The 23,891-nt window shown below is 41.9% G+C and overlaps 1 protein-coding gene across 2 annotated transcripts in view; it reads right to left on the bottom strand.

Moving 5' to 3' along the window:
- The window catches only part of KHDRBS2 (KH RNA binding domain containing, signal transduction associated 2), a 304,931-nt gene that overhangs the window by 70,623 nt on the left and 210,417 nt on the right, over positions 1-23,891 (bottom strand). For both annotated transcript variants that reach the window (XM_066590426.1, XM_066590418.1), the window contains exon 4: positions 22,184-22,330. In XM_066590426.1, coding sequence (XP_066446523.1) covers positions 22,184-22,330 — 147 coding nt within the window. The remainder of the gene's footprint in view (positions 1-22,183; positions 22,331-23,891) is intronic.

The raw sequence follows: 23,891 nt of genomic DNA on the forward strand, positions 1-23,891 counted from the left end.
GTTTTAACAAATATACAAGCAAGGTCAACAGTTATTGTAGTATTCTGAGATATGAATATTTTCTCATAATGGAAACATTACGGCCACTTCATAAATCACTCATGAATACATTTTTTGTAGTAAGAATCTCAATGCAACATGATGGCAAAAGTACATTTGGTGACTTACAAATGTTTCATTTTATAAATCTGCACAAAAAATAAAAAGCAATACATTATGGCAAAAATAGTTTAACATTTTTTAATTAGTCACCATTGAAAATAAAATAAACATATTTTGGGGAGATATATAAATGTTTAAAATAAAAACTGTCTTTGTTGCCAATTGCAACTAATTAAAAGAGTGACATTTATTTTTCAAGGGCGAAAGATGAGATGAAAGCTGAGCTGTGTTTGGTTGCTATATCCATTGTAGACAGTTTTATAAATATCCCCCTTTATTCTCAGGAAAGATTTCATATGAAAAAGCATACAAAGAGGACAAATCCCATGTCAGGGCTTAGTCAGACGGGCGTTTTTAGCCGCGATTTGCGCATGCGCATGCGTCCGGCGATTTTTTAAAACCATTGCTTTGCAATGGTAACGGACACATGAGCGCTTTTTATGCGCTCGTCCGATAAATTATAGAACAAAAAATCGCAGATCGCACCTATCTGCGATCTGCGATTCCTGTTCTCTTCTGTATATGCGCTCAATGGGGCCGGCAGCAGCAGCGCTGTCCCCATTGAGAACATATAGAAGACAAATCATTCTTCTCTGCCACAGCTGTAACAGCTGTGGCAGAGAAGAACGATGTTTGCCCATTGAATTCAATGGAGCCGGCAATACAGCCGACTCCATTGAAAGCAATGCGCTGCCGGCGTGCGCGGGGTGAATTGTCGGGAAGGGGTTAAATATATAAGCCCTTCCCTGCAATTCATCCTAAAATGTGTTAAAATAAAAAAAAATTGTATATTCACCTTTCCGCTGCAGCCGGAGTCCAGCCGCGGCCGCTGTCAGTTCTCCTGAACTGCTTCTCGGCACTATTCAGCCGGCGGGGCTTTAAAATCCCCGCCTGCTGAATGATCTGCCTCTGATTGGTCACAGCCCTGACCAATCAGAGGCTGAAAACACTCAAACACCCATTCATGAATTCATGAATGGGTGAGTGACTGCTGCCTTAGGGGCAGGTCTGACTCACATCCATTCATGAATTCATGAATGGGTGTGAGTGAGGCATGCCTCTGATTGGCTCAGCGCTGAGCCAATCAGGGGGCAGGTCTGACTCACACCCCCTTCACACCCACTGCAGGACGGCCGCACGGAGCTTCGGCTGCCGGCAGAAGGTGAGTATACAATTGTTTTTTATTTTAACACATTTTAGGATGGATTGCAGGTAAGGGCTTATATATTTAAGCCCTTACCGACAATTCATCCCGGGCTCGCCCGCAGCGCATTGCTTTCAATGGAGACGGCTGTATTGCCGTCTTCATTGAATGCACTGCGCTGGACAGCTCCGGCCCGTTTCTAATGAAACGCGGCTAGGAGCAGATTTTCGGGCGATTTGCGGGCGACTTGCGCGCACCGGTCACGCGATTTGCGGATGCGCATCCGTCATGCGATCCGCAAATCGCGCGAAAAAACGCCCGTCTGACTGAGCCCTCAGGCAGTATTTACATGGATGAATATGTTATTGGTTCGAGGAACTTGGACTGATATTGCGCTCATAAACATGCGATTTTACCTGCGACTGTGATATGTTTTGCAAAAAAAATGCATTGCATCCTGCACATGCGATGTTCATTTTTCACATCTATATACAAGAGCGTTGCAATTTTTTTGCATGTAACTATAGAAATAAATGGGCAATATAGCTCAAAAATAGGACATACTGAGAATTTCTATCTCAGACTCTTGGTTCAAAAGAAAAATTGCCCATGTGTATAAATCCAGAAAATAATGGGTTACTTTCTCATGTAAGATCTGTCCATATCCCAATTGGTCAGAATTTGTGTGAGTAAATATGACCTCAATAAGGGGAAATACTATATGAATCTAAACGCATCACATAAGGGGAAATATAAAAACATAAAAACAATCACAGAAAAACGCCATTTTTACTTACAGACTAAGGAGAGCATATAAATGCATCCTCTCACCATGCAGACAGTAGACTACTAATTGAGGGAGCTGATTGCACCTGTGAGGGACACCGATGAGACAGCCACTCACACAGTCTCTTAATATAGAGGGGGGTAGCTGCTTGGTGTATACTCCCACACAGAGTAGATACAAAGTGGCAGACCTTCTTATACATGTAGTGCACCATGCAGACCCGCAACCTATTAATGATGCCATAATAGTTCAGCGGGTTGCCCTGCACTTCAAACAGTGAACCACATTGGTACTGCCACCCTGGGCTCCCCCTGGAGTTTTAAAGGCACACTGCATGTGAATGATAGATAATAAATGCAAGGCATTAGTCGGATTTTGGCCAAGATAACAGCTGTCTCATCGGTGTCCCTTACAGGTGCAATTAGCTCCCTCAATTGGTAGTCTGCTGCCTGCATGGTGAGAGGATGCAGCTATATGCACTCCTTAGTCAGTAAGTATACATGAATATAAACATTACCATGGCTCATATTGTAATAATAAACAGGTTTCCAGGAAATACTACCGTATTGATGACCTATCTTCAGGATAAGTCATCAATAGTTGATTGGTGGAAAAAAAGTGTGCAGGCCTTCAGTCAATCAGCTCATTGGGTGCCCGTTGTCAGTGCCACAACAAACAGGATTGGAAGCAGTTAGCTTTGACCCCTGTGTAGTGCCTGGCGATATATTTGCAGGCTCAACTTTTATTTAAAACAATGAGAGCAATTACTAGTGTTGGCCACAACAAATGGGTCAGAGCTATTTGCTTCTACTCTGTACCCCTGTGTGCTGTGGCACTAACAGTAGGTACCCAATCAGGAGATCAGCTGAAGTCCCAACCAGTAGACCCCAGCTGATCAAATATTGATGACTTATCCTGTGGATAGATTATCTATAGTATTTGCTTCGAAAATCCCTTTAAATAGTGAAAAGTTTCCTTTACAGAGTCAATTCATATGAAATGTTACAAAAAGTTGAATATAAGTTTACAAGGGTATTTATCTCACCATAATGCAAAAAAAAGGGTATATCTAGCATATGTTCTTGCCAACATACATTTCACATGGCTTCATCAAAAGGTATATATATATATATATATATATATATATATATATATATATATATATATATATATATATATATATATAAAATAATAATTACTTTTCCGTATAATCAGTTAAAAGGCTGTGCCAGATGATTGTATTTAACTAATGATATCACTGGTTCCCAACACATGCAGTGAATCACACAGGAAATAACTATTTCCATGGTATTCATGTATAAACTGCAATATTAATACAACCCAAGCTTTTGAAGACTATGGTACCTTCATTAACCCATTTTTGTAATTAGAATTGATTACAAATTTTTGACAGTTTTTCCTCCTGCACCTCTAGCGTATAGATATATGCTGAAAGCTGCTGGACTGATTTTTTTGCAAAAATCCATCAGTCACACTGACTGATGGGGTCTTCAGCTGGGGGTGTGTGGATATCCATGGTCCACCCACAGCAGGGGAGGGGAATATGTTACATATAAATGTATACATCCAGGAAGGGTTGAATATGATCAGTCTTATAATTATGCTGGCTACCTGTCAGTAATGTGAGCCAAGTCCTGACACCATCAGAGAACATGTCTGGTAGCCATGGCAGTAGTTTCCCATCTCGGCTATGAAAATTACTCCAGGTCCACTTAGCTCACACAACATGGTAATCCAAAGCACTTAGAATTTGTGCATGCATCTACAGTACTTCCTCTAATGTGTCATGCACCTCTTGATGCCCAGTGTTATTAGTATAGCATATATCCATCAGCGTACAGTTGTACGTCTTATGTCAGTCGAAATTAACAAAAATACTTGCTCCCATGTAGCATCGTAGACTGGATACCCAAATGCATTGCCATCCACATTATACTAGTTATTATACTGCAACTAAAGATATATAAGCAGATGACAGGTCAGGTAAGGATTTTAATATCTCTAGAGATTCAGAGTGGATTGAAAAAGAAAATGCTGTCATAAGATATATATTACCAAGAAATACCCCGATGCATAATTTCTCACATGGTGCCATGAAAACACACGAGGGGATAATAAACAATTCTGTCATTGCTCATTGAGCTGAAAAACAGACATGCCACATGTAGGCTTTTATGCCTATCACAGTATTATCAATAATGCGCCATATCTCGCTCTAATTCTGAGGTTTTCAAAAAGAATGCCTGTTATAATTGGATTGTGTGACAAGCATCCACCTTTAGGCCTGTTTTATATATCTTTTCAAGAAATCTTTCCATCAGGTCTCTGGATTGTTATTTAAATTTGATGAAAAAGGTGTATCTGTAGTGTCATAAATGGTGACTAATAGTGTTGTAACAGATGGTAACTATTCTCTGCATATTGTATTGGTCTTTCTTTTTGTATTGATTTAAATGATTTCTGGAATTTCTATCAGTTACCTATTTTGATGTTGGAGACACCGGGCAACAATGGCAATCAGTTATTTGAATGTGTTGTATTTATTTATTGTATTGATAAATGTATCAGTATTACAGCTTAGACAGCACTGTAAAAAATATTTGCTCCCTTCCATACTTTATCTAGTATTACATATTAGACAAGTTATACAAAGAAGCAAGGACTAAGATTCCTCAACAGCAATAAAAAAAAACATATGCAATAGTAGAAAGAAAACTGTTATTAAAGCAATTTTCCAAATGCAGACATTTATGGAATATTCACAGGATATTCAATAAAGGTCAAGTAGGTGAGGCTTCCACTTCTGAAACCCCTTTCTTGTTTAGTTCAACTAGACATTTCCAGACACAGACCAAATAAAGATGTTGCGGCACAGCTCACTTCATTTCAGCCTATACCATGTTATAGGTGGGACTGCTACTTAATCACATATCTTATGGATATGCAATAAATACAGTTACTCTTTCATATGGGATTCAGTTAAGACAGTAGCATGGAATACCATTTTTTCAGTAAATAAATCTAGTAATATTTCAAAAACTGTTCCAGAATTACTCAGGTTCCCTTTGTCTATTGTTATATTTTGAACTTCAGAAACCATTCTATGTCACTATATACAGTAGTTTATTTTACAGTACTCTTGTTTTATTATAAAATTAAACTAATGTTTTTTTTCTTCCATTTATTTCCCCTGTCACACAGCATGTGTTACTTTTTCTTATTCTGCAACTAGAAATTGGACAGTTACTGACAACAATTTATTCCCCTTGGTAGAAGTTCACTTCTTGTATCACTCATTTCTAATGTCCTTTCTTTAAACTGATTTGACTTGATTTGTAATGCCAGAGGTGCTCAAAGCTTTAGTTAAAGGAGATGTCCCGCGCCGAAACGGGTTTTTTTTTTTTTAAACCCCCCCCCCCGTTCGGCGCGAGACAACCCCGATGCAGGGGTTAAAAAAACCACCCGCACAGCGCTTACCTGAATCCCGGCGGTCCGGCGTCTTCATACTCACCTGCTGAAGATGGCCGCCGGGATCCTCTGTCTTCATGGACCGCAGGGCTTCTGTGCGGTCCATTGCCGATTCCAGCCTCCTGATTGGCTGGAATCGGCACGTGACGGGGCGGAGCTACACGGAGCTACACGGAGCCCCATTCAGAAAAGAAGAAGACCCGGACTGCGCAAGCGCGGCTAATTTGGCCATCGGAGGGCGAAAATTAGTCGGCACCATGGAGACGAGGACGCCAGCAACGGAGCAGGTAAGTATAAAACTTTTTATAACTTCTGTATGGCTCATAATTAATGCACAATGTACATTACAAAGTGCATTATTATGGCCATGCAGAAGTGTATAGACCCACTTGCTGCCTCGGGACAACCCCTTTAATTCTCAAGCCAGGGTGGTTTTTTTTGTTTTAAACTAAGAGCTACAATTCGAATTTATGCTGATCGAAAAATGCAGATATGAAGTTTCTGGATGTTCTAAATATTCATAATCTCAATATAGACAAAAGAAAGTTATGTCTATGAAATATCTATCTCCAATTCAATGAATCAACAGAGAGAGTTGGATGTGTAGAAGTTATAGTAGCATAATTTTTAGGCTTAGGTCAATACCACATAAGGTCTACATATAGTTTTACTAGTTTGCAAAAGCAAAAGGGCTTACTTAATACAAGTACTCGATCGATATAAGTTCCTGATTGATTCTCTGCCTGGTTCACGACTTGGCTACTGCTGGTACTTGTTTAGTCCTGTATCTAAGAAGGATTGATGGATAATTGTGTGAGGTAAGGCTAGTACATTTCAAAATCAAATTATCTCCTAATCCCCTGCTGTCTGTTTTGCTTCTAAAATATCTTATCTTACTTCTCATGTAGTTTCATCACATTCCTTAGCTTGGCTCACCTGGATTTCTCTCATTGGTCCTCATCCCTTTAAGTTGTGTCTAATCTCTGCTTTCTGTCATGGTATGTCTGCTTGTAGGTAAAGTGGTATTACAAAGAGAAAAACCAAAAGCCATACTTGCAGGCAACAAGTTCATTGCGCTGTCAGGATTATGTTTCTCTTCTCAAAGTTCACCACTAGTGGCTGCTGTTTCACTATGGAAAATTTGCGCTGACCTTCTACACTGGAGGCTGTTATTTGGCCCTTAAACTACGCCCTTTACCAACTCAACGCAATGCACCAAAAATGCAGGTTGCACAGTGTTGCGTTGCGTTTTTAACATTAGAAAGTCCCATTGGCAATCGCGTTAACAAAAAACGCAAACGCAAGTTTGTGAAAGCCCTTGGGGTGCCTTTCCACTAGCGTTTTTTTAACGCTGTAATATCGCTGCATTTTTTTCACTGATTGTCAATGGGACCTTCTAATGTTAAAAACGCATTGCACAAAAATTGCAGAGCACAAACTTACAATTTTTGTGCAATGGGTTTTTAACATTAATAGGTCCCATTGACAATCGCGTGAAAAAAACGCAACGATATTGCAACATTAAAAAAATGCTAGTGGAAAGGCACCCTAAGGGCTTAGTCACACGGGCGTTTATTGCCGCGATTTGCGCATGCGCATGCGTCCGGCGACTTTTTAAAACCATTGCTTTGCAATGGTATCGGACACATGAGCGCTTTTTATGCGCTCGTCCGATAAATTAGAGAACAGAAATCGCAGATCGCACCTATCTGCGATCTGCGATTCCTGTTCTCTTCTCTATATGCGCTCAACGGGGCCGGCGGCAGCAGCGCCGACCCCATTGAGAACATATAGAAGACAAATCATTCTTCTCTGCCACAGCTGGAACAGCTGTGGCAGAGAAGAACGATGTTTGCCCATTGAATTCAATGGAGCGGCAATACAGCCGCTCCATTGAAAGCAATGGGCTGCCGGCGTGCGCGGGGTTAATTGTCGGGAAGGGGTTAAATATATAACCCCTTACCTGCAATGCATCCTTAAATGTGAAAAAATAAAAAAAAAGGATGTTCTCACTTGCTCCCGGCAGCTGGAGATCCCGGCGGTCGGCCTGCAGTGGGTGTGAAGGAGGTGTGACTCAGGCTTGCCCCTGATTGGCTCAGCCTGAGCCAATCAGAGGCTGAGCTCAGTCACACCCATTCATGAATTCATGAATGGGTGTGACTGAGACTTGCTTCTGATTGGCTCAGCGCTGAGCCAATCAGGGGCAAGCCTGAGTCACACCTCCTTCACACCCACTGCAGGCCGACCGCCGGGATCTCCAGCTGCCGGGAGCAGGTGAGTACATCCTTTTTTTTTATTTTTTCACATTTAAGGATGCATTGCAGGTAAGGGGTTATATATTTAACCCCTTCCCGACAATTAACCCCGCGCACGCCCGCAGCGCTTGCATTCAATGGAGCCGCTGTATTGCCGGCTCCATTGAATGCAATGCGCTGGACAGCTCCGGCCCGTTTCTAATGAAACGCGGCTAGGAGCAGATTTTCGGGCGATTTTTGGGCCGATTTTTCGGCGCCGGTCACGCGATTTGCGCATGCGCATCCGTCATGCGATGCGCAAATCGCGTGAAAAAACGCCCGTGTGACTAAGGCCTAACAGAGAACAATCACAGAAATGAGCACACCAGGTGGTAGAACACATTACCTGACAGAGCTGCACTGCAGACAACATTCAAATAGAGAGCCACACTTTTAGGTTGGGGTCACTAACATTCCTGATTGGTCCATTGACAGAGTTTACAAATAGTCAATTACCTAGACTTCTGGATTGGCTAAGTGGTCAGGATGTGAACGGTCATGTTTATTGAATGCATTTTGCTTGGCAACCTTGCCAATGCCATTCTGCTGCTCAGAATTTTGATAGTGGGCAAGAAAAGGTATCATGGGAGTGCGGACAGGTAAGTATATTACAATCTATGACTTCAGCTGCCAATCATTTATCTCTACTTAAAGGGTTTATATATCAGAGACACATCCACAAGATAAGTTATATTTGTTGGATGGGTAGAAGTCCCCTCTGAGACCAGCACCTTTCTTCAAACACCATCACTTTCGGTGAAGGGAGCTACAGATTCAAAGTCCAAGTGGGGATTAAATGAAAAGGTGCCTGCACAATACCTTCCATACCCGCAAATGTAAACAGCATTACCATAAACGACTGTAGCTATGTTTCATGATCTAATGGAGATGAGTAGTTTTCAAACATTGAATGCCTCAAAATGTCTTTTTACTTTTATTAAGCTCTGACAGCCCATTCACTAAAGAGAATCTACTGTGTAGTTTCTCTTAACCAAAGACGTACACATCAAAACAGGTAGCAGAAGAGTTAACTGCTATTATTCATGGGGAAACAGTATTGTGAGTAGAACTGGTGATTTTATTTCAGTTTGCAATAAAGCAGTCCTGATTAGCCTAAAATGTATTCACATATTTTATATTCACAGGGGAATAAAGAAAATGTGTGTTTGCTAAAATGTACTGGTTGCCACATAACAAACTACTTTTTTCAAACCCTCAAAACTCAATTTGCATAGAGTGATTGCACTTAGATTTGTGTGTTACATGTTAACATATTTCCAGCTAAAACCAGTGCTAATAGAGCTTGATCATGGAAAAGAGCTGCTCTTCACTGTCACTTGGAAAGATCATGTTCTTAAATTACTATGGTACATCAGTTCTAAGTCATTTTAGCTATCTGTGCCATTTTAGCTATAGCCTTTCAACTCTTATGCATGATTTATAAATTCAGAGAATTAATTTTGTGAAATCAGAGTGAATTGCATATTATTTTTTCACTGAGAGAATCATAGATTGGCTCCAGGCATTCTGATGTACGGATACATCTTACTGAGAATGGATCTCTGAGCTTTTGATACTGGTGTTTCTTGTTTACAGATGCCAATAGCATCTCTATTGGGTACCATGGCAGGCAACAGAAAGTCACAAAGGTAGAAACTACTAAACTACTAAATAAGTTGTCTATTTTTATGGAGGTAGGTATTTTGTAACAGGCAACAGGATCTAGTATAGAAACACTACAGAAGACCCCACTATATGGATACTGTGTAAGGGGCTATGTGAACACTGTCGTGGTCTCAATTACTTTATGTGGATACTAAATTGGCAGTATTTTTACATAGGCAGTGGTTTAGCAAGACCGGGACTGTGTTAGGGCAGTAGATGTGGATTCGCTGTGCTTCAGAACTGAATTGACTTTGGGCTAGGTCTAGCTACAGCACCTGGGGTTCCCTGGTTTTCACTAAGGTAGGCAGCAGACAAGGAAAGCATAGCCAGATTACAAGCCAGGGTCAGGATTGGATAGGTCAAGTAAACTGGATGATCAAACACAAACCACATACCAGGACATCAGAGAGAAACACACTTGTATCTTCACACAGTATGGAAACTAATGGTTTAGGCACCTGCTGATGGGTGGAGTAGCCCCAAATAGTTCAGGACTTGTCTGAATTGGCTGGGGACTGGAAAACTGTGTGCATGCTGGCCCTTTAAGAGACGTATAATACCCTAGAGGGTGCAGGAAACTGACAGGAGATGAGGCATCTGTCACAGACAAAACAGGGGACATGGCATTGGCCACTCCCAATGGCAGAAGGAGATAGGGAACACCGCCGGTCGTGACCAGTGAGCATAACAGACTGCGTTTTAACTAGATCATGCTACTGTTGATGTTGGGTTCAGTATCCTACTTATCGCAGAATCATTTCATTAATACCTTCGTAAAAAATAACGGCGTCACACGAGGTGATATTATTTATGCGGTAACAGTTTATTCCCTACGGAAAGCCCGTCGGACCACACACACGACAAGACATAAGTGCATTTATTAACTTTCTGCAAATGTCTGGCAGCAGCTACAGTGATAGGTAAAATAGCTTGGTTTTGATATTGCTGGACTGTATTACAGTATACGATTTATGACAATATGTGTCTTACAAATGTAGGGTTTATGATTTGCATGCATATATCCTTTTGGCAGCTTTCAGATTCCTTTTTTCTAGTAGTACTCAGCCTTTGATATTAAGGGCTCATTCACAAGGGCGTATGTTGCCCCCGTTTTATGTGCATTTTTCACGCATGCAATATGTGATGCTAAAAGCTCATTGATTTCTATTGGGCCACGCAAAAAAAATGTAGGATATCCCATTTTGATGCTATTCCACTCCAATATAGGCTATGGGTATTTAATAGAGATGAGCGAACGTACTCGGTAAGGGCGATTTCGCAATCGAGCACTGCGATTTTCGAGTACTTCACTACTCGGGTGAAAAGTACTCGGGTGCGCTGTGGGGCGGGGGGTTGCAGAGGGGAGTGATTTCCATTGACTTTCATGGGTGCATTAGGAGAAAAATAAGGACACATATGCAACTGACAGTTCCTATGTTAAAAACGCAAACGCAACGCAAAAAAAACGCCAGTGGACAGGAACACATGTTATCTCTATGCCTGTGCAGGAAAAACGCAAAACGCAAAACGCAGGTAAAAAAACGCCAGTGGGTGCTCACCCTAAGGGTGGTTTCACACGAGCGTGTTTTGGTGCATACCAAACGCCAGTGGGCCAGTGGGTGGGCGCCCTTATTCTGTAAAATTAAAGCATATCTCTGCTCTGATACTGCAAGTTAAAGAGGTTGTCCCGCGCCTAAAGTGAATTTTTTTTTTGGCCCAGTCCCCCAGTACCTGTAAAAGAATATTGCTGCCAGGTGTTATTAAAAAAAAAATTCCCTTACCTGAATCCCCGTTCAGTAACATTAAAAAATCTTCTTTCCAAGATGGCTGCCGCTGGTCTTCTCCCACGATGCACCACGGGTCTTCTCCCATGATGCACTGTGGATGTTCTTCTGCTGTCTGAGCTCCATTGCCGATTCCAGCCACCTCGTTGGCTTATCGGCACCATGTGATGGGGCGGAGCTACGTGATGACGCTGAGAAGGGGGAGGAGCCAGGACGCAGCTCGTGAGCAAGGACCTTACAGAAGGAGATTCCTCTCTGCGCAAACGCGACTGGTCCTGCGTCCAGAGAAGCAGTTTGCTCGTCGCCATGGAGACGGGGACGCCAGCACCAGGAGGGGGTAAGTGTATAACTTTTGTATGGCCAATATTTAATGCACGATGTATATTACAAAGTGCATTAATATGGCCATACAGAAGTGCATAACTGCACTTGCTTCTGTGGGACAACCCCTTTAATGTTACTTTTACTAATTAATGTTGTTATGCTTCTTAATCTCTTAGTCTGTACGGTATTACCCTTATCAGTAGGTAATGGTAAGCTTCAACCATGGTTGTGCATATTGGAGTTATGGAATCAAGTCTTCATTTTACTGGCTTCATAAATAGAGATGAGCGAGCATACTCGTCCGAGCTTGATGCTCGTTCGAGTATTAGGGTGCTCGAGATGCTCGTTACTCGAGACGAGCGCCACGCGGTACTCGTCTCGATTAAACGAGCACTGACCATTGAATTCAATGGAGCCGGCAATACAGCCGGCTCCATTGAAAGCAATGGGCTGCCGGCGAGCGCGGGATGAATTTTCGGGGAGGGCTTAAAAATATAAGCCCTTACCTGAAAATCATCCTAAAATGTGTAAAAAAAAAAATTATACTCACCTTTCCGCTGCAGCCGGAGTTCAGCCGCGTCTGGCCGGCAGTTCTCCTGAACTGCTGTGAGTAGTATTCAGCAGCCAGGGATTTAAAATCCCCGCCTGCTGAGTGAGCTGCCTCTGATTGGTCACAGCCTGACCAATCAGAGGCAGATCTCACTCACACCCATTCATGAATTCATGAATGGGTGAGTGAGTGCTGCCTCTGATTGGCTCAGCGCAGGGACCAATCAGGGGAAGCTCTCAGCTGTCATTCATGAATTAATGAATGGGTGTGAGTGAGAGCTGCCTCTCATTGGTGAGGCTGTGACCAATCAGAGGCAGCTCATTCAGCAGGCGGGGATTTTAAATCCCCGGCTGCTGAATACTACTCACAGCAGTTCAGGAGAACTGCCGGCCAGACGCGGCTGAACTCCGGCTGCAGCGGAAATGTGAGTATAAATTTTCTTTTTATTTTTACACATTTTAGGATGATTTTCAGGTAAGGGCTTATATTTTTAAGCCCTTCCCGAAAATTCATCCCTCGCTCGCCGGGATGAAACCTTAGCGGAGCACCAGTCATATACAAAAATGCTTGAGTCGCCCATTGACTTCAATGGGGTTCGTTACTCGAAACGAACTCTCGAGCATCACTGAAAGTTCGACTCGAGTAACGAGCACTCGAGCATTTTGGTGCTCGCTCATCTCTATTCATAAACCCTTCCCTACTGATTCCTCCCTTTCTCTACATGTCTTCCTTTTTTTTACCTAAGTACACAAGTAGAAAGCAGAGCTGGCATTGGGAACAAACTGGGCAATTGCCCAGGGCCCCCATTCCTAAGGGGGCCTCAAGTAATCCAAGGCACTGGACCTGCATATAGGAGTGTAAAATAAAAAACACTTTTTTATGACTTCTCATTCCCACGTGAACTTGTTACCTCGAAGTGAGGGGAGACTAAAGCAATATGGACTGGACCAGCGAGGGTAGAGAGTGGTGAGGCACATAAAATCTCTTTACACTATAAAGGCCAATACTGACTATCCCTATGAGGTCATCAACAGTTAATTACCAGGAACAAGCTGTTTAGGATCTCTGGTGAACAGCTGATCACGTGGCCCACTATCACTGCAGCAGACCAGACATGCGTTATAGGGTGGAGAGCAGTGGAAGTAACCCTAGCTGACTTCCCTCCCATTAAAAACATTGGGAGCTAAAGCAACTATTACACTTCCAGAGCTTCCAACACCCAGGACGGATGCAGACATATAATAGCTGATTCAGCACACACTAATTTCAATGGGAGTGAAACCAACTAGGGCACTTTCACCTGAGTGGTGGGTCCACAGAAATTAACTATTGATGACCTATCCTGAGCATATGTAATCAATACATTTTGGCCACAAAAACCTTTAAAGACTGAGGCATTATCAAAGACTTTGGGCATACATGTGGCATTGTTTGTTGTTATTAAAGTGTGGCGGCACTATTAAAGAGTTAGGACAGGGACATCAATAAAGACTGGGAGCGTTAATAAACACTATAGCAATAAAGGGGGTATTATTAAAGAGTAATTGCATAACAAGGGCATTATTACTGAGTGGTGGTATAAAGGTGTATTAAAACTGAATGGGGGTATAAGAAAGTGTATTACTGAGTGAAAAAAAAAGGGGCATATTTACTGTTTGGCAGACACTAGCAGCTGCTCTTACTTTGTGAGGCCAACAGGGGGCACAAAAGTGGGTATGCTATTACTATGTGGTACATTATAGGTGGCATTATTACTATCTAGGGCCCTACGGATGAGTAGATTGTGAATAATGTAAGGAGGGTGTTGTAAAAGAGAGGAGACAAATATGTCTGTGTATCATGACTGGGAGAACTCATCATGGCAGTCTGACTGGATGGAGAAAAAAAGGAAATGTGAATAACTTCAGTCAGAGGGGACTATATCACTGGATATAGTTGTACTGTAATCACTTGCTTTTCCCTCTCTTCTGCCCCCCTTATGTTGTGATAATATTATTTACTCATTATGTAGTGCTAATGGCAGCAGTTGTAGTATGACAGTATTATTTGGGCCTTGCATGGTGGTACTATTTGATAAATATATATGTATATGAATTTATTTTTGTGCTGGCGATTGAAATAAAGTATACCTTGGGATTTCTGCACCCTGATCCTCTATAACAGTGTTTCTCAACTCCAGTCCCCAGGACCGCCCAACAGGTCATGTTTTGAGGATCTCCTATAGTAAGAACACCTGTGGCAATGTTTGAGGCACCGACAATAATTACATCACCTGTGCCATACTGAGGAAATCCTGAAAACATGACCTGTTGAGGTGCCTTGAGGACTGGGGTTGAGAAACACTGCTATATAACCTTAGTAATGGTCCTGGAAGCGGTAGAATTTCACACTAAAGTGCTTCCTCTGCACACTGCCTCCTGAACTGACTGAATGCAACTGTGGTATTGGTAGAATATTGCAGTATTTGGGGTGCCACTTTTAATTTTACCCAGGGCCACACTCTGTCTAAATCCAGCCATGAGAGAAGGAACTTCTGTACTGACTGTATCACATACACCCAGGTTTGCAAACATTATATACACCAAGGTAATGTGAACTGCCAACTAGAGGTTCCATTAATTTCAAAGCCATTCCCACCTTGTGAAGAACCAACTATACAGGTTTACTGTGTAAATTAGAACATGCTTGTTCCTTTATAACCTACCATCTACACTGCCTTCCAGAGAAATGCCACACCATGAAAATGTTGTCACAGGATTGTGCAATTTTCAGAGTATGTTCAGACAAACAAGTTGTACAATTTGGGCTAATCACATCATCTAGAAGTGTCATAAAAGGCGAAAACCAGTCTGTGAAGCTAACTTTATAGATGTTGTGATGCCAACAGAAACTGCTTTGTGTCATTGTATTTTGTGCCTGGATAATGAGTAAGGAGTATAAATGCCTCTATCCAAAGCAAAGGAAATCATGCAGCACTCACTTCAGATGCAAGGAATCAGCTGAGGTATCACAGCATGCCAAGCCACAGTGGAGACCATGGACCTTCAGTACCCTCAGTAGTTAAATATTCACAGAAAGTGGCAGCATGCTGCCACTTTCTGTGAATATATAAATGCCTCTATGACACAATCAAGACTCATTTCATTATATGCACGAGTATGCTAAAGCTTTCATTGTAGGGCTATATTCAGGCAGTTGGTTTTGGTAAAGTAACACAGCAGAAATTCAACAGAATGCCACAACCTTAGGTTAAATTTGGAGATGGTGGTCAGCAGAATGAAATGTACATTGTCGTAGTGGGACTAAGCACTGAGACGAGCGTCATAATGCACAGATCCATGCATCCAGCACTATGTAATAGTGGCTCCACAATGCACAGTTGGCAACATTCTGCTAACTGCACAGACATATTTGGATGCTTCAATATAGACAGTGACAGCTTCTCGAAGACTGGCTGAGGCAAGTTTAGAGTCAAGTTGTCCATTTTGAAGAGTGCCCCTCACGCTGCACCTCTGTAGTGAGCACTTGCAGTCATGTCAGACAGATTAGTGTTGAGCAACAAACGGACATTCTGTCTCAACAATGATGATTTCTGGATTGAGGGTCTAGAGGCAAAGTGACAATCAAGCTAATCCTTCTGCCATTTCAGAGTGCCAAATAGCTTGTCAATGTGGATTCATGGTTTGGGGTGCTATCAGCATCAATAGCTGATCACCTCTACTATGCATCGGGGGCACATTGACAGCATGCCATTATGTCACTGATGTGCTGCAGCCAATCACACTACCATATCTTCAGGCATACCCAACACCATTTACCAATAGGATAACACGTGATCCAACACAGTGAATATCAGTGGGCCTGCTTTGCAAGGTGTCCTGGTGAATTTTTGGCCATCACGATTCCTAAATCTCCTTCAAATTGACGATTTAAGGGACAGGATGGGATGTCAAGTGAATGCTCTACCACAGCCTCGTAATGAAGATGAGCTGTGGGTTAAATTCTCAAAACGTAACTCTCTATCTGTGTATAGTTTTGTCTCATTTCGAGAATTTATCACAGTGTGCCATTTTCTCTGTGAAGTCATGTAGACATGTGCTGGTTCTTTATTACCACGAGGTACTCGTCTCGATTAAACGAGCACTGACTATTGAATTCAATGGAGCTGGCAATACAGCCAGCTCCATTGAAAGCAATGGGATGCCGGCTAGCGCGGGATGAATTTTCGGGAAGGGCTTAAAAATATAAGCCCTTACCTGAAAATCATCCTAAAATGTGTAAAAAGTAAAAAAAAAATATACTCATCTTGTCCCGGCAGAACGATGTTAGCCCATTGAATTCAATAGAGCCGGCAATACAGCCGGCTCCATTGAAAGCAATGGGCTGCCGGTGATCGCACAATGAATTTTCGGGAAGGGCTTAAATATATAAGCCCTTCCCTGCAATTCATCCAGAAATGTGTAAAAATAAAAAAATATATATACTCACCTGCTCCCGGCAGACAGAGTTCAGCTGCGGCCAGCTGGCAGTTCTCCTGAACTGCTCTCTGTAGTATTCAGCACCCGGGGATTTAAAATCCCCACCTGCTGAATGAACTGCCTCTGATTGGTCACAGCCTGACCAATCAGAGGCAGATCTCACTAACACCCATTCATGAATTCATGAATGGGTGAGTGAATGCTGCCTCTGATTGGCTCAGCGCAGCTCTCAGCTGAATGACAGCAGTTCAGCACCACAGTGCAGGGGACAGCAGGAGAAGATGCGGCTGTGCCCTGGCAGCTGAAGGGAGGTGAGTATCTATTTTTTTTTGTTTTTTAAATCACTTTTAATTCATTTCCAGGGAATGGCTTATATGTAAAGCCCTTCCCTGAAAAAGAATTCAGGTGTGCCAGCGGACCATTGTCTTCAATGGAGTCGCCGGCAGCAGCAGCGGCTCCATTGAAGAGAATGCCTGCATTTTTATTCTTTTTTACACTAAAATCTTTCTTTTTCAGGTAAGGGCTTATATTTTTAAGCCCTTCCCGAAAATTCATCCTGCGCTCATCGGCAGCCCATTGCTTTCAATGGAGCCGGCTGTATTGCCGGCTCCATTGAATTCAATGGGCTAACATCGTTCTTCTCTGCCACAGCTGTTACAGCTGTGGAAGAGGAGAACGATCTTAATGCTGACATAATTTTTTTTTTTTTTTTACACATTTTAGGATGATTTTCAGGTAAGGGCTTATATTTTTAAGCCCTTCCCGAAAATTCATCCCGCGCTCGCCGGCAGCCCATTGCTTTCAATGGAGCCGGCTGTATTGCCGGCTCCATTGAATTCAATCGGCTAACATCGTTCTTCTGTTACAGCTGTGGCAGAGGAGAACGATCGTTATGCTGACAGTGTGGGGGGGGGGGGCGGGGGTCTCACTCTTGCCACTATTGTGGCTTAATAGTGAGACCTCGGAGCCCGAAATGCAGCCCTGCATGTTGCTCCTCGCCTGCCCTATCCATTTCTGTGTTTTTTACATGACTTTGGTGATTTGCTAAGATTTTCACAAATGAAAACCTTAGCGGAGCACCAGTGATATACAAAAATGCTCGAGTCACCCATTGACTTCAATGGGGTTCGTTACTCGAAATGAACTCTCGAGCATCACTGAAAGTTCGACTCGAGTAACGAGCACCCGAGCATTTTGGTGCTCGCTCATCTCTAATAATAGGTCTAATTTATCTTGAAAACTTGCATCTTCAGCCAATCACATGGCTACATTTAGGTTGGTTTCACACACAGTGTTGTTTCAAAAAAATCAACTGCATTTTTTTATGGAGTTCTTGAACTAAATCCAGGAGTAGATTCAAAAGGAATGAGACATATAAAAGAAGGACTTGTATTTAGTCTTCCTACTGGATCCACTTCTGGCTTTGGATCAAAAAACTGGATCAAAAACTGCAATGACAATTTTCCCAAAAATATGATGTGAAACCACCCTAAATGTTTCAAACCTTACTATTTTATATAATGCTGGTGGAAATGTTTTCTGAAATATAGGAGGTGCAATCTAGAAGTGTGTAATTTAATTAGCTAATCTAACAAGTTACCTGGGCAGAAGCAGATTAGTTTAAGAAAAGTAATCTCTTAGTGAGGGCTTCTTCACATGTGCGTGTTTAATTGCTGTTATGCCATCGTAACGGGACGAAATGAAACCATTAATTTCAATGGTTTCGTTTTAATTAGCAGTATTATCGCCTGTTAATAGTACGGGCGAGAAAAGATAGGACTTGCTCTATCTTTCTCGCACGTGGTTAATACAACGTGCCGGAAAGATAGGGCAGGACCTATCTTCCCGCAGTTTTATTCAAACTCTCGCAGAGTTTAAATACTTTAAAAAAAACAAAAAAACATTCATGCACAACTACACTATGTGGTGGTAAGCGTAGTTGCGTATACGGCCATGTGTTCTTGCCCTAAGGGTAAGGCAACACGGGCCAGCTGGCTACCCACAGGTGAACCACACCCATGGTAGTCAATAGCTGCATGATTTTGCCGGTAAATCATGCCACTTTTGGTCTGTTAAGTGGGCATAGTTTGTCAGCATGTGGCAGCTGGACCATGTGACTTTCTTGTTATTAACATATATAGCAGGTTGGAAAACAATACTGGGCTTAACCCTTTCCAATCCACTGTCTGACGTCTAAAGACATTATGATTTAAGGCTGTACGGCTCCGATGTTCGAAGACATCCGTTGGGGTTCTCTTATTGTATGTTGCCAGCCTCTCTGCTGTTGGAGGCTATCCAACATGTCACCTCATGCAATACTGGCTTTAGCCAGCAGATAGCGCCATTTTATAACGGCAGAAAAAGAGTAAGCCCCCCTAGGAAAACCAGGATACAAATTGGATTGGAAAGAGTTAATAACATAGATTATACACAGCTGTATTGTGTAATTGTGTTGGTCTCGCTTCTCTGATGCATAATGTTTTATTACATGTTGTAGTATGTTCTCTCTAAAGGCATCTACTGAAATATCTCAGTTCCTTGTCCCTAGAGTTAAAATGTGAACTACACGTAAATCATGCAACAAGACACTTCTGGATGTACCCTGCTTGCAGTTGACCAAAATAATAGAGGGTAGAAACAATAAATTCTACAAGCACCAATTACTCACAGTAAAATGTCAGAACAAGGGTGATCTTACTGCCCTGAATAAAAGACTGAAGGGCAAGGAAGATTATTTTTCAGCAAGCCATTTTTGGAGTCATTCCAACAGAGCAGTGAATAATGTTTCTCACTTAGTTTTATGTTACGAAGAAATTTGTTCGGAATGCTAAAAGCAAATGGTGCAGTCACAGTAGAAAAATACTCTGTGCAAGACATCAACAAAATGAATCTTGTATTTCTAATCACTGCTATAATCAAGCTATATGAGGAAAACAAAATAAACCTGTTCCAAATGATGTGCAGAATTCTGATTTCTTTATGTAAAATTATCATTAGAATTGCACAGAAATAGAAACCATAAGGAGTAATAGTCAGTCTACCCCATGTGGAATTGACAGTTTGATCAATAATTCAGTATCTGTTAAGAGAGATTTATAAAAATCACTTGTCAAGGCACTGCAGCATCCTACAGTATATTGAATCTAAGCTCAGAACTTTAATATACTCCCTTCTATCAATAGAGCCATGGGTTAAAGGGGTATTCCCATCTTAGACATGTATGGCATATACACAGGATTTGCAATAAATGACTAATAAATGCAGGTCCCACCTCTGTGACCCACACCTATCTTTAGAGCTAGAGAATCCTGCCTGCCAATGGCCACTGCATTCAAACCATGGCTTAATGAAGAACGATAAGTAAATATCATAACTTGCTGCACTGCTTATGTAATTCCCATTAACTCCTATAGGAATTACAGCAACAGCATAGAACAGTCTGCTAGGGACATTCTAGAGACAGGTGTGACAGAGATTGGACCCACACCTATCAGTCATTTATGGCATATCCTACTAGCATGCTAAAAATGAGGGCACCTTGACTAGTCAGCACTGCAGCACCGTCTACAAAACTATTGGTGAGCGCACGCAGAATTTTTATAATTTCGTTTTCTGATTCATTCTGGCATTCTGATTATAAAAATGCCCCCAGGCCTGTCCAGTATTAGTACTTCATGCATGCCATAACAGATTACTAAGGATCTCTCATACATAATATGACAGTTACTCGTTATAGTTAACAAAAATATTTTAAAGTACTTGTCCTTCATTGGAACTAAAAAAGGATGCTCTTTTTTTAAAGGTGTTTTCCAAAAATATGATATTATCAAAAATCCCATTTAACAAATAATTTATATTAAAAGTTATTTTTTCCAGGACCAAGGTATTGATCTTTCATCAGGCTAGGTCATCATTATCAGATTGATGGGGTGCCGACAGCTAGCACCCACACTGATCAGCTGTTTTCTGAACCACTGAACTACTGTTTGGAGCTGCAATGCACCAGAAATACACAGCTCTGTACACTGTGCAGTGGTAGGGAATGGTAATGCAGGTTCAGTTCCATTCTAAGTGACTGACTCTGCAGTACCAGTTTGAGACCTGTGGTTTACATAGTTAAAGCAACTGTTACGTGTGCTGCTGAGACATGTTGTACTACTGTGCTTCCAGCAGCACAGCACTCTGAGGGTTAATTGATTGAGGTGGCTGGGTGTGGTACTTCCTGTTAGCCAATCTCCTGGGTCTGTGCTCACATATAAACCCAGCTCTCCTCAGTCTGAAGCTGGTCTTGTACTGTTTAGATGTATCTGTCCTGTTGCAAGCTTGCTGTGTGTCTTGCTGGTTCATGTCCGTTTGTTCGTTTATATTTTGTGTTAGCTTGCTGTATGACCTGCTATCTGTGTCCTGTCCTGTTGCAGCGTGCTGTGTGAATTGCGTCCAGTTCTGCTGGACTCCTGGTTAGTGTAGGAACTAGCAGTATAACCAGGAGCCGTGAAGTGGCCTGCTAGCTTCCACATCTTGTACAAAATGTCAACTAATACCTGGTATTTATATTCAGCTTTCTATCTGTTACTAGTGGTTGCATTGTGGCTGCTGTATGCTGTGTATTCTGGCTCTGTGTGTCCTGTTGTTCAGTCCCTGTCATGTGGCATGTGAATGCATCCTGTTCTGGTGTGTGGCTCCTAGGATCAGCTAGGGCCCAGATCTGAAGACCGCTGGGCTGCCCTTATTGGGGCAATGTCCCCGCTTAGGTAGGGCCATGTCAACCTCCCGGTAGCAATGGGTCAGTTTGCCTGAAAACCGTGTGAACCTGGTGAAACCCACGTGCATCCCGTTCTTTGGTCACAATCGTGTGGGCCCCGTGCTTAGTTTTCCCACACGATCGTAACAGCAACCCTCTGGGTGTGGAGAAACAAAGATAGCCGAACAGCTTCTCTGACTACCTGATGCACACTGTGCATAGTATGTATCATTAATCTAAGACACTACATGCTGCTCTGATTGGCCAGCACTGCTCATGTGAGCAACAGGTGTAATTCCTTAGACCATTGATACAACTAATGCACAGTGAGCATCAGATAGTCAGAAAAGCTGGTGTAGCCATCGTGGTTTCTCCAGTCCTGGAGGGTCGCTTTAAGGGAGGGATGAGGTACATGACCAACTACAGTAAAACTTGTCACAGCGCACAAGGCACACCTCTGCTTTTATGAACTACGGGGGAGCAATATTGTATATAGTCTGGTGAAGTTTGTTTGCTAGGGCTATTTTTCCAATCCAGTCCAACCCTGATACTCATACAGTATTAGTTTTAATTTAATCAAAATAAACACTTAGCATACTATGGAAGTTATCTCTGAAGATTCCTAATATGATTACATATCACGGTGCAGGAAAGATCCTGCGTATAATAAAAATGTAACAGAGGTTTTATCACTGTGCTGTCACAGATAAGTTATAGTGATAAGAATTTCTAAAAATATTAACCTGACAAATAGCTGACACTTACCGGAACAAGAAATTTTTTAATCTCTTCCAGGGCATGACTCATACGTGAATATGCTTCTCCCGGTGGAGCAAATACTTCAATTAATACGTGGAGTTCATCACTCAAGTGTGCATATTTTGCCTCTCCGCTCTTCCTTAATTCTTCTTCCTGGCATTTAAATAAATGAGATCTCTTATTTTCATTGATTTACAACAAAAGGCCATGGTCATAAAAGAACCGGTTGAGAATAGAATGTTGTGGGCAGTAAATAGAAAACCTCAAAGTAATATGTGCTTGAAGAAAACCACTAATCATAAGACAAATTGAGCCATCAAAAAGAGTGTCTGTGTCAATGCTCTCCAAAGTACTTTAGTAAAGGATAAATATTAGCTTTATCATAGGCATTATTTGACAATGTGTCCTACAAATGTATTTAGGTTTTTTGTTTTCTGTTTTTTTTAATTACAGAATCTGTTTTGTTGGAGCTGAATTCCCATAGTAGTTTTCTGTCTCTAAATAGTTTTCCAAGGCTTTGATTTAATGGGCAGCAGAGAAAAGCTACACCATCCACCAATGTCTTCTCTATGCAATGACTTCCCATATAAAATAGCTAGACATTATAAAACATATACTTTGTATGAGCCCCAGACAGAGCGATTATTTAAAGGGAACATGTAAATAAGTATGACCACTATAAACTAAGTTATAGTGCTCATACAGCAGGTTCCCTGCAGTCTAGGGAGGTATTTCTTATACTTACCTGACTCCCCGATCTAGTACTCTGGCCCCCAAAAAGCAGCACTGACTGTGTGACTGGACAACTGGCTGCAAGCTGTGCACGCACTCCCATTGATTGCTATATGTGCACACACTGACTTTCAGGGGTGACAAAGCTGGGAAGTTGCCGCATGAGCACCATAATTTAGCTTATGGTGTTCATACATAGTGACCGGTTCCCTTTAATGATAAAATTAAAAGAAGTCATTGTATCATTTTACGACACTCTTTTAATTCTGATCTCTTGGCAATAAGAAGACAATGATCCCCTTAGGCTAGGCGCACATTGTCTGTGTATGTGATTTGAGCCTGAGTGACTCGGGTGCAACTCGAATCAGACAGCATAAGGACACCAGTATATGTGCTGTCCCATTTACGTTTAGGCAGTAGATTTACATGCATTGGCATGTCCTATTTCTAGACCATGGAATAGGACATGCCATAAGATTTTTCACGTGGATCATCGGTCCCTGAGAAAGACGTCCATGTGCATGTCCTCATAGGCCTATAGCCGGGCCATATGCGGTCCATAGATTAATATGGGCAGTACACAGTCCAAGATATGCTAGTATGTGTAAAAAATAAAAAAGAGCTTTAATATTTTAAACTCGCATGATTCTTAGTCATAGCATAACTGACCTCATTAGGTCATTAGTTGCAGATGGCCTTTCTGTATTGTTGTTTGCCAAAAAAAGGTATGGCAGGATTTATCTCTCTCTTAATGTTACATTTTCCACGTTGCAAGGGTTTTTGCATAACTACATTGTCTTCCCATCATGCACTGCTCACAGGATGTTGGAGGCTATGGATAGTGGAGGAAGGAACAAATGCGAACAAGATGTTAGAGGAAGTGGAGTTATTTTTCATGCGAGGGTCAGGTGACAGAAAATGAAGAAAGTAGCTAAACCAGGTAGAGTGAACTTATTACAAAATGAATTTTTGTGATAGTTAC

The sequence above is a fragment of the Eleutherodactylus coqui genome, chromosome 1 (assembly GCF_035609145.1).
Source record: "Eleutherodactylus coqui strain aEleCoq1 chromosome 1, aEleCoq1.hap1, whole genome shotgun sequence".
Lineage (NCBI taxonomy): Eukaryota > Metazoa > Chordata > Amphibia > Anura > Eleutherodactylidae > Eleutherodactylus > Eleutherodactylus coqui.